At 35.8% G+C, this 12,363-nt stretch overlaps 1 protein-coding gene across 1 annotated transcript in view; it reads left to right on the top strand.

Annotated features, from left to right (window-relative positions):
• The first annotated feature begins 5,408 nt into the window (after nucleotides 1-5,408).
• The window catches only part of LOC123874280 (zinc finger protein basonuclin-2-like), a 28,782-nt gene continuing 21,827 nt past the window's right edge, over nucleotides 5,409-12,363 (top strand). Inside the window, exon 1 of the mRNA XM_045919521.1 lies at nucleotides 5,409-5,565. Coding sequence (XP_045775477.1) covers nucleotides 5,557-5,565 — 9 coding nt within the window. The 5' untranslated portion in view covers nucleotides 5,409-5,556. The remainder of the gene's footprint in view (nucleotides 5,566-12,363) is intronic.

The raw sequence follows: 12,363 nt of genomic DNA, 5'->3' as shown, positions 1-12,363 counted from the left end.
TTGTTGGTAGGTACACAATTAATGCGAAATTGTGTTTGTTTGTTGGTTTCACTTCACCGTTAAAGCAAGGGCTAAGTATACTATTAGTATTGGTTGAAACGCACATACCTATCTAACTCCGAAAAGTTAGAGGTGTATGTCTGGGATCGAACCGCGACTTCCCGACTAAAAGGCCGACATTTTATCCATTAGGCTATCACGGTTTTTTATAAAACACACACTTTCTTCTTCAATAAACTCTTAAATAAAACTCTTCACTTCAATAAATGACTAGATGGCGTTCCTCTAAAACAAGTTCGGATTTAAAATATTTTCTTTTTTTTTAATCCAATTTTTTTAGAGGCTTTTGTAGGTGACCTACTTATTTGCCAGCCCCATCGCTACAAACTAAACTTAAAACAAACTATAGTAAAATCTAAAACTGTAACAATTTGAGAGAATCACTAACAAATCTATGCACTTTCATTGCCGAAATAGTCATAAGTAAATAATATTTTTCTTAAAAATTCTTTCATTATAAAAATTAATAAATTGAAACCCATCCGACTGTCACAGAATCATCCCCCATCACTTGTCGTTTGTCATTTCGCCGCCAGAAGTTGGGGATGACGACAAAAAAATGACTTTTTCGCTCCAAAGGAGTTAGCCCATTTTTGTCACAATGCGGTAGCGCCACCGCAAAATCATCTAACAAAGACGTGGTGACATTTTGCTTTATGCTGCAAAGCCAGAGGGTACAAATAAAATCCACTTATTTTATTGTACTTTTGTTGTTCTGTTTCAGTTTTTGCGAGGCCACCTACGTCGAGAGTAGCGTGAAATGACAGTTGAGAGAAAAGAAAGAATGATACTTTGGATTAGTTGGAGTCGCTTGTCGGCATCCGATTACGTGCAAAATTATAATACGTAGCAAAATGGATTTTGCGATGTAGTATTCTGACTTGAGACACTATTTATTATAAGTATTAAAGACTTCACTTCCTATGGTTTTTTTTTAAGAATATTTGCCATGTTAAATGACTAATATTCCCCTTTCCTTTCCAACTAAGCGTCAGGCTTGTGCTAGGAGTAGGTACGACAATAGTGCAACGGGCGGGGTTTGAACCGTCGACCTTTCGGTTTTCAGTCCACTCCTTTATCGATTGAGCTATTGAGGCTCTGATTTGCTAGGGTATTTTATAACGCAATATTGCCCTTAGACTTTTACACTACTACTTACCTACTAGTGATAGGATAAAGGATTGTACTTACCCTCGACATAATTTTACTTACCTACTTAGGTACTTACTTCGAATTCTGTTTTATTTCTGCACGGCATCGTTCCGTAACGCTAGGTAGTTAGGACTCTAAAAACCCGTCTGGGCTGCAGGTTTAGGCACCTAACTAGAACTCATATTCACTGAAAGAAATATCCTGACGATCCCTCTAATTTTCTCCTTCCAAAGCGTGACCCTATAAAAGAGGGAGAAATATTCCTGTCCCAATTTCTGTAGAAACTCGATTCAGTAGGTCATTGTAGGGAAAAAAGCACCCCCTTTTGAAAGGAAACGCTTTTCGAAGCAAAAATGCAGAAGGAAATTTCTCTCAGTGCTATGCAGATTGTATGTTTCGTAAATATACCTAGATAGTTAAAATTTTGATACCTAAGTGCCTACCTTCCATGCTAACGTGGTTGCTGTATTTTATAATGAATGAAGAAAAGGTCATGAAAATAGAACAGTGTGCAAAAAAAATTCCTTTTAAGTTCAAAAAGTATAAAGTATAGATGCAGCTCTCCAATTATACAAATAAGTACTTACATACTTAAATTACTTTTAAGATAGGTATTAATGAATTCTTTTCATTAAGGTCATAAACCTTACATAAACATTCCCTCCTATTTTATAATAGTCCAGTTCAAATGTCCATTCAAATTGTAGCGATTTTAAAATCCCCATATTATTATTGAGTTCACAATAAGTAATTCGAGCTAATGCGGTTTTAATGGCGGGCCATGGAGGCATGTTGGCAGGCGGACTCGGAACGTTTAGGGCAAGTTATTTATTATGGCGATCACCATTGTTTCGAGATTTTGACTGATGCCACTGATGGCCGTGTAAATAATCATTCGTTGTGTTATTTTTAGGGTTCTGTAGGAAAGGAACCCTTATAAGATCACTTCGTTGTCCAGCTGTCTGACTGTCTGTCGTGTCTACCAAGACTAAGGGAATCAAAACCTTTACCTAGGGTAGACTTCCCGTTGACGTAAAATCATTTTGGTAGCAAGGTCTTGTCACACAAGTAGGTAAAGGAAAAAAATCGATATAAGTAAGTCGATACTTATCCGTGAATTTGATTTGTTATTATATCACGGATCTTAATAACACTTTTTAATAAAAAATGTTATGTACCTACCTAATTATTTCTTGTACGGAACCCTTCGTGTGCAAGTCTAACTCGTACTTAACCAGTTGTTTTTATTTTCATTTTGAGTTTCGTAATAATTTTGAGTTGTGCCATTGTTGCGTGTATAATAGTGGCATAAGTTAGACATGACATGTAATAAAGTAATGAGATTTTTTACTTTTAGCTTTGTCGCTATTGATTTTAAATTTTCAAATTATTTGAATACCTATGGTTGGTTAGTAAATAAGTTGTTCTGGAGATAGATATTCGTGAAGAAAAAAAAAATACTGAATGTACTATAGACCTAAAATATCAAAAAATCTCACAAGAAAAACGCAGCAGGTGGCATAGCATAAAGCAATGTAGATATTTTTATGTACCTACTTAGTTAGGATAGATACTTGCCTACCTTACTGCATATAGGTATCTATGTACATATTTTACCTGCATCATTATATTTATAATCATAGGATAGGATGCTAGTATTGCAATCGTAACACCTAACATATTGCATCAGATGTAAGGAAACTTAAATTATTTTAATTCATCGCTCAGTAAAAACTTTAAATTCAAATTTCAAAATGAAGTTGACCAAAATTCAAAAGAAACCTAAAGTTCTCATAATAAAACGTGTAGCACACCAATTCTTATCGCACCATCTGTGCTCAAAACTAAAACCCAGCTAATTGGCCCGCTATCAGATCGCACGATAGGGCCTAGCTGACACGCAATAAAATGTATAACGATTCTCTCCAAACCGACCCACCATTGTATTCTCGAAAAACAGAAAAAAATTAAAAAAAAACATCGTCACCTGTCGTGTCATTTGGTCCCAATAAACATGCCGCCAAAGAAAACACGAAATTAGGAAAAAAATTGGAATCGCCGAAAAGTGACCCAACTTGTCTTATGACAGTTCGTCTAAGAATTTCGTAACAACTACACTTTACATGCCAAATATTTATAACTTTATTTCAAAAGCGATAGAGTTTAATATTGAGCGATTGGTGGTTTATTGTTTTAGGCTTAACACAGAGGAACGATTTTTTTGTAGATGGTGTATCGATGACTGGCAAAAGTAGGTTCCGGCCAGTATAAAATAAATATTTTCTAGAGTTGATTTTAATGTAGATGTGGCTAAAGACTGTAATAATTATCAAAATTTTGCACCCATTTTTGACAGCTACGAGTAGATGGAATAAAATGCAAATTAGCAAATACATATTACCTACTGGGCCATCAATTTGATGTAAAACCAACCGACACAACACAAACACATAAAAGTTCCATTAGCTACAATACATACCTATAGAATATACCTACTTAAAGAGTGAAAAGAGTGAAGGAAATGACGCTCGCAGACTTACAAAATCTGAAATCTAAAAAAATTCACAAGAGAAGTGTCCACCTTACCTACTTATATTTTTATAAAGTTTATTTACTTATAACTGTTCTGTGTTTATAACATAAATATAACTCGTCATAACATGGCTTATTTCTTATTCTATACTAGCTTATGTCCACGATTTCATCAGCAAGGACTACAAAAGTTTTGTTTTTTATAGAGGTTTAATTTCCAAAAATCCTTTCTTAGCGGATGTTTACGTCTAGTAGTTTGAGCTGTGCATACTGTATTGATATCTATCTAGTCAGTTAGTCAGTCAGTCAGTCACCTTTTCCTTTTAGGTATAGGTACTTATGTTTAGATTTACTAAAAACCTTTTGTCTAATCGTCTGAAAAAGTTCTTATAGTTTCAAAGGGACATTTTTTTGGCCTAATCGTTTTGACTGACGGAAATTTACGATCTGATACATTACTAAGGGCGAAATAAAACGTAGGCCGGACTTCATTAGGCCCGTTTTTGTTCGACGGTTTCGCATTGTGAAGTAATAATGGCTTTTTAGACTTGTGCTCCTTTGACTTTGATGATGCCTTCCGAATTTCATAGTTTATGAAATCATCAACTTACTTCGGTCAACATTAAAAGTTTTATCCATAAATATCAGGTACAATAATTATGCGAATATAAATATGTCTGTCTGTCTGACAGCTTTTCACGGTTCATCCGTTTTACCGATTTTGACGGAATTTTGAACAGAAATAGCTTGCATCCCAGAGATGACATAGTACCTATACCTATAGGTATTCTCTAGCATCTTTTATACTAATACCGGGAAATCGAAAAGTTCCCACAGGATTTTTAAAAACCTAAATTCTCGCGGACAAAGTTGGATCAGTAGTCAGTACCTACCTACCCTACCTATAAATTCACGTTGTATAGTGTATAGGTATAACTTGTACTTACTCTATAAAACATCTTTATTAGATTAGACTCTATCTTCTATTTACATAAAAAAAGCATTATTCTGAAATCTGAAAGCCCTAATGGCGTTCAGGTGCGCCTAAAAACAGGTGCCAATAAAAGAGCAAAACTGAAATTTCAGGATAATCCAAACCCGCCCGGGCACGATTCCAACGCGTTATCTAAAACATTCGCATTAGTAATACCGCGTCGCAGCTCGCGAAATCCTCATACCCCGCGCCCCGATCTCCCTAAAAAGCTCTGTGACACCTCCCTCCCACCCCACTGCACCCGTCCCGCTCACACCTACACACGCTAGCGACACAATGCGACACATAGCCAACAGGCAAGAACGTCACAACTTACATTTAAAAACGCTGCAAAATCGACTTTACTACTCTAGTTTTAAAGCTAATGCTCTAAATTGTGCGACACATTAGAGGACACCTATATTACAAATATATAACGACCTAACTATTAATTCATGCAACGTAATTTCGACCTTATGTTAAATAACAATACGATTAAAATTTTGTGTGTAGTATGATGGGAAATGTAAAGACACAGTTTTTAAATGTCACGCAGTGTTGTCGTCTCTTTTCTTCGGGATCCTGTCGCATCTGCCCAGCTCCTTTGGCATCCTTGGGCTTGCATGTACCCCCGCACATCTTTCATCCCGCTCTCAACACTACAGCCCAGTGTCCGGTCTCTCAGACTGTCAGCCGGTCGTGTGTTCTCCGTGTGTTGTATGTCACTCCGTTTATATTTGTATCACGTATTATATTAGTACGAGTACATGTAGTGAAGGATTAGATGTGAAATGCACTGTGCAGTGAACTGTGTTTGGTGAATTTGAAAAGAAGCATTCATGATTCAGGTTAGTTTTTCCAAACACGAACTGTTTTTCACTAAAATTCTAATAAGTTTAGTTGTAAAATTCAACTATCGCAAATACGAAAGAGGAAATCGAAATACATAAGCTCTTTCGGTTCTAAACGGAAAGCTTGTTGTTTAGAGCGCTCTAAATTCTAATTGGTGTAGTAATAACGTCACAAAACAAAATGAAAATATTTAAGGTGCCCCTAAATGTGATTTTTAGTGTTGTGTTATTTTTGTCTAAAATGAATCTCTCTCTTTTAGTGCTATTATGAAAAATAAATACTTTGTTTATACTCACAGAATTCGCAAATTTTATTTAGGTACCAGGTATAGGTAATTAAGTCACAAAGTACGTAGTAGGCAAAGTAGGATATTACATATTATTAAGTACTATGTAAATACGAAATTAAACGATTCGAAAATTAAATTATTACTAATAGGTGCCTAAGTCCTACCCACCTACTTTAAGCCTTTGTTTGCTAATAGTTTGATCGACTTTTAAGTAATTGTATTGTGTTTTGGCATTGCGTTTTATTGCCTTTTTGTTTATTGTCTAGTTACTCTATTGAGGCGGCTCTTTTGTTGTTGAACTGTGCTTTAAAACTACAAAAGTCTTATTTTCCAGCAAAATGTTAAGTTTGCAAAGTAAGCTAAGGCACAGGTTTCCGATTTTTGACGTAAATTCTCTTTAGGCAGGTCTTGAAAGTAAAACTAGGTGGAACCTATTTTATTATTTTACTCAGATACAAGTTAGCCCTTGACTGCAATCTCACCTGGTACTTAGGTGGTAGTAAGTGATGATGCAGTCTAAGTTGGAAGCGAGCTAACTTAGATGGCAGTTTTCATAACACCCACCTGTACCCATTGGCACTTTTTTTGATAAAACATTCTGAGGACGTTATTTCCTTCTGTACCTGCCTAGTAGGTACCTATTTACAATGGCCGCCAAACAGAACATCTGTTTTGATCTGTTTTCAGCTGGTTTGTGCGTCAAACCAGCTGTTATTAGGTTACTTCCATAGATTAAAACTAAAAAGCCCTATATTACAGGCGGTAGGTACCTACCTAGCTAAGTACCTACTACTTGATAGGATAAAAATTAAAAACATTTTGCTGACGCGTTTTCAAAAATAGAGTTCCGCACGCGACTGAAAATTCGGCAAGTGCGAGGCGTACTCGCACACGAAGGGTCTCGCACAAGAAATAACACTTTTTGTTTTAAATCATAGCGGTCATTTTGTAGTTCTTATTATTTGTTGTTAGGTATACCTGACAGACAGACGGACAGACAGACAGCGGATGTTTGCTATTAGGATATAATACAGCCCCGTTGGCAACAGAAAGACCTACCTAAGCATTACCTAACCTACCTACCTACCTAGGTTATTAATTTTTTACTGACAATAAGTAAGTAAATAATTAATTCCCGTAGTAGCTAAATTTATTTCCTTTTCCTTTACTATAATTGCTGCTATAAAAAGAAATAAAAAAACCAAAATGGGCGCCGCGTAAATTACCTACTTAATTATTTTTAACCCCCGACCCCCAAAAAGAGGGGTGTTATAAGTTTGACGCGTGTATCTGTATATCGGTGTATCTGTGTATCTGTCTGTGGCATCGTAGCTCCTAAACTAATGAACCGATTTTTATTTAGTTTTTTTTTGTTTGAAAGGCGGCTTGATCGAGAGTGTTCTTAGCTATAATCCAAGAAAATCGGTTCAGCCGTTTGAAAGTTATCAGCTCTTTACTAGTTACAGTAACCTTCACTTGTCGGGGGTGTTATAAATTTTTAATTTACACTTGTTTTAAGTATATAGCTACCTAGGTACCTACCTACATCATCTTGTACGATTGTACGGATTACGGAACCGTTCGGGTGCCAACCCAACTCGCGCTTGACCGGTTTTTCTTTCCATAGAGAATTCTCAACTTAGACTCGCCTAGAAGTAGGCATAGATACGTTCTTAGAATTGAATCTAGATGCCTTGATATTTTTCTTTGAAATGTAGAGTTCGTAGAGTAAAGATAAGAGTTTTCATTCTTGAATTTTGTTTTATATTTTCAACGAAGTCAGATACTACGTAGATAGGTAGGTACCTACTTCGACTCTGGTAAAATTATCAATTTGTCATATTGTAGGTCCCTATAGGTATGTACTTACTTTATAAGTTGCAGGCTTAGGTGAGTAGCTAGTTAAATAAACTATGACCTAAATCTTTCTCATTCTGAAAGGGAATCATGCTCAGTTGTACCTATCTACCTATACCTAGTTACTTGTTGAGTTGAGATGAAAATGATGAAGTAGGTAATTAATTAGCGTTTTTATTTACAAATAATTATAAAAACTTTTATTTTAACCCTCTGATATATAAATTAAGTAGGTACCTATATCTATCAAGTAAGAACCTAATCTCCTCATGTGACCTAGGTATCAAATGGATGCCTAGGTGTTAAATAATCCAAATAGGTAGGACCTTACCTACATAATATTATCTACTTACCTAGCAGTACTACGTAGGTAGGTAGGCAGGTTCCTACTGTACCAATACCTACTAGGTATATCAATAGTTTGATACTACTTAACAATAAATAATTAATGAATGAGTTCATTATCAATCAACATTGCGAAAGTAATTAGGTATTTAATTGCATTAATTGTTTTTATACCTAGTGTTGTGTAAATACTGTAGGTGTAGGCTATACTTATTAGGTGCGTTAAATTTTAATTGCATTATAGCCACCTGTTCATTTTGTTATTATATTATAAGCCTTCCTTTTTCATTCACTATAGGCAGACACACGCTTGACCACAATCATACCTGATGGAAAGTGACAAGTGAGAGATGTGGCCTAAGATTCGTGGATTAATTAGATTAACAGGGCTCTCTCCGTCACTCGCTTCATACAATCGTAGTTCCAATTTCATTTGAATATTAAGCAACCAAAGTCCATGAAATTTGGCAGACATATTCTAGAAACTAATATCTGTGTCTGTGGTGTTTTAGATTTTTCTAAAAATATGTAGTTTTAAAATTACAGGGGCTCAAAGATTTGTGTGTAAATTTTTAAGACCGCGTAACTTTGAAATTGAATATTTTAACAGAAATCTGGAAAACCACAAACATAGATATTGGTTTCTAGAATTATGTCTGCAAAATTTCATGGACTTTGGTTGCTTAATATTCAAATGAAATTGGAACTACGTTTGTATGAAGCGAGTGACGGAGAGACCCCTCTTAAAAAACCGGTCAAGTGCGAGTTAGACTCGCGCTCCGAGGGTTCCGTACTCGACATTTTGCACGATAAATCAAAAACTATTATGCATAAAAATAAATAAAAATCTGTTTTAGAATGTACAGGTAAAACCCTTTCATATGATACCCCACTTGGTATAGTTATCTTACTTTGAAAATTTAAACACATTTAAATTTTTTTTTCAATGACGTAACCACATATTCACGGTTTTAAGATTTATTCCATTACTATATGTGCTATAAGACCTACCTACCTGCCATGATTCTAGGTCAATGGGAAGTACCCTATAGGTTTTCTTGACACGACGGATGGACGGACGGATAGACGGACGGACAGACAGACAAAAAGCAAAATGATCCTATGAGGGTTCCATTTTCCCTTTGAGGTACGAAACAGTAAAAAGTAAAGCTATGCTTTTCACAGTATTTCCCTTCAGAAAAGGATTTCTACTTTTATACCTATCAGTACTTAGGCACCTATCAATTTAATTTAGGTATGTGTGTTCAACAGAAAAACCACCATTGTAACAAGTGTAAATTAAAAATTTTCAACACCCCCGACAAATCATTTTCAAATAAATAATTATGTATATCTAGGCAACGTCCATCTTGACAGCTTGACATTTGTCAATTGACACTTGAATATTATGAACCTAAGGGTTATCTAACCTTCTTTTCTACAAGAAAACTAGAAAATAGCTGATAACTTTTAAACGGCTGAACCAATTTATTTGGATTATAGCTAAGAACACTCTCGATCAAGCCACCTTTCAAACAAAAAAAAAGTAAATTAAAATCGGTTCATTCGTTTAGGCGCTACGAAGCCACAGACAGATACACAGATACACAGATACACAGACACACAGATACACACGTCAAACTTATAACACCCGTCTTTTTGGGTCGGGGGTTAAAAAAACCAAAATTTAAACACCAAATAACCTGACAAAATCGAGTCTGAAATGAACCAGATCATGTCGAATAGTCGATTGAGATGTAAGTCGTAAACAAGTAGGTACCTACTCGGGATAAATTCCTTGGAGCCACCGTCGCAACTCGTAGATCAGTTCTTGATGGCGATGGATTTAGACGATGCTGTGGTTTATTGGACAGGGTATTTTTGGAAGTACCGTGTTGTAACGCTTCGGAGGCTGGATACATGAGTTTGCGCAGATTTATAGAATCATTTATTTTAACGTTGTCTAAACGAAAAAGTGTTCTAAATAACGATAGTTAAACCTACCACGCTGATTCAGATAACTAAATAAGTATAACGAACTTCTATAAAGGAACAATTATTATGGGGAACTCTACAATTAGGTAGGCCACTCTATATTCGAAAGGAATTATGAAATTGTAAACCCACAGCATTAGGCTTAGAAGAAAACCTCATAACCTTAAAAACCGTAAGTTTTTGTGGACTAAGTATGAAGAAGAAATGTAATCCCTCTAAAGAAATTTAAAAATATTGTTATGGTTCTCTTTGGGTATAAGTTTGTGTGAAATATTTTTAGAATTTGTTTTAATTCCGAAATTATAATAATTAAGTAATACAGATAAAGAATTGCGTAGAAAAACCACGGGGATTGAAGATTGAACTGCATCCCTCTAGCCTTGGGGAACTGAAGGTATCCCAAGGCTAGAGGGCTAAAATTTAGACCACAGCCTAGGTAGGTAGGTACAGTAGAACGCCGATTATCCGAATTAATTGGGAACGGGGTCGATTCGGATAATCGAAAATTCGGATAATCGGACATAGACTGGTAATAAAGAAAAACGAACTGTCACACATAGAATAAACTTTATTAAATTTAACAAACTCAATTCTACAATATGTAAGTAGTGCACTAGAGATAGAGAGAGGGACAACAAAACAAAACAAAACAAAAATTACATTACTTACTTACAGTGCTTGGTTTTAATTTTTTATATTACGCTTAGGACAGATTTCGGATAATTGGCGATTCGGTTAATCGGCGTTCTACTGTACTTGTCAATGTAATTTTTTTTTTGAAATTATGAAGTAGTCTTAAATTAGTAATGCCTAATTAAAAAACCAAGACATACAATAAAAAGTCAAGGCAGCAGTTAGCTTTACAAGCTAGCAGTAGGTAGAGTAGGAGCAGATGCGCACGCGCGTGACGCGGACGGTATTAGGTTTCCTGATCCATGTACCACCGCTGGCTATTACTACGTTCATACCTACTTACCTACGTATACAAATTAAACAGCTTTGCTAGAAAGATTCACCTGATCCGACCTATTTACTGAAGCTGAAGTTAAAAAGGTATAAACTTAACGAACTTTTTTCCAAAGATTTTCATTATTAATTAAGGCCGATTCACACCAATTGCGTATGCAGCACGTACACGTGACACGTGCGTAGTGACATGTTTCATACAATTCCATACATTACAACGTAATGGTACGCGGTCTACGCTTACGCAGCCTGTGTGAACGAGCTGTTAGACTTATGAAAAGCTTGATTTGGAACAACTAAAGGTCTTCCTGTGATTGAGTCACGCCTAGCCAGGAAGCTTGGGATCCTTTGGGCAGTAAAGTACCCATTTTTCTAGATCTAATTCGTTTTAAAGTAGCATAGGTAAGTACAAGAGAGGGAACCCTGAAGGCAAAAGCTCAGCAAGTAGGTAGGTATCTAATATAATAAAAAGCTAGGATATACCGCGGTGGCTGAGCCGCATCGAAGTGCTGGTATTACCGTGGTTTATTGAAACAAATCGCCGGTGATCAGCGAAATGCATAGTTTGCTCGGCGCTCCATTAGGCAAATTATTTTTCCCGTTGAAGGTGAGACCGAGTTTCTATTCACTTAATAAGTAAATCACGGATTTTTTGCTCTATATTTGCTTACATTTATTTTATATTCTCTTAAATCACGAGTTGTTAGATAGTACCTAGATGCGTCATTATCTACTTGCGAATAGGTTTAGTTAGTTAATGTTATAAGTATCAGATAAAAAATCCACTAACATTAAACGGCCAAGCCATACTTTTTTCCAAGATGTAGAGTTTGTAGAATCAGAGCTTTTAAGTAGAGTTATTTGTGATTTATTGTTATAAATGTGATACAGTCAAGAGCACTTAAGAGCTATATACCTACTTTGGCCTTGGGATAAGTCCCATGTACAGCTCAAATCTAAGCTCAACTAGAGGTTTGGTTCTACTCGAGATCTCATAATTTTTTAACAGTGAAAGCATTATGAACTTCTGAGTAGGTAACCAAATATACTTACATGAAATATTTTTGGTGGGATGACATAATATTATAGAACAGGAAAATAATCGCAATTGTACAACCTTTTCTCGGTCGTAGTGACAGGCAACGCCATCTATTTTTTGACGCGTTAACTACCGACTCAAATAATTTTCACTTTTTTTAGAAGTTTTCAGCACAGGTTTTCAGGTTAATTAAAAAAACTGGACAAGTGCGAGTTAAACTCGCGTAGAGAGGATTCCTTATGAACTAAGAGCCAGCGCGTGCCAGACCTTCGTTATTTTATAAAAGCTTAAAGTTTCCCTACA

The sequence above is a fragment of the Maniola jurtina genome, chromosome 18 (assembly GCF_905333055.1).
Source record: "Maniola jurtina chromosome 18, ilManJurt1.1, whole genome shotgun sequence".
NCBI classification, from domain to species: Eukaryota; Metazoa; Arthropoda; class Insecta; order Lepidoptera; family Nymphalidae; genus Maniola; species Maniola jurtina.
This window is presented reverse-complemented; position numbering and strand designations above follow the sequence as displayed.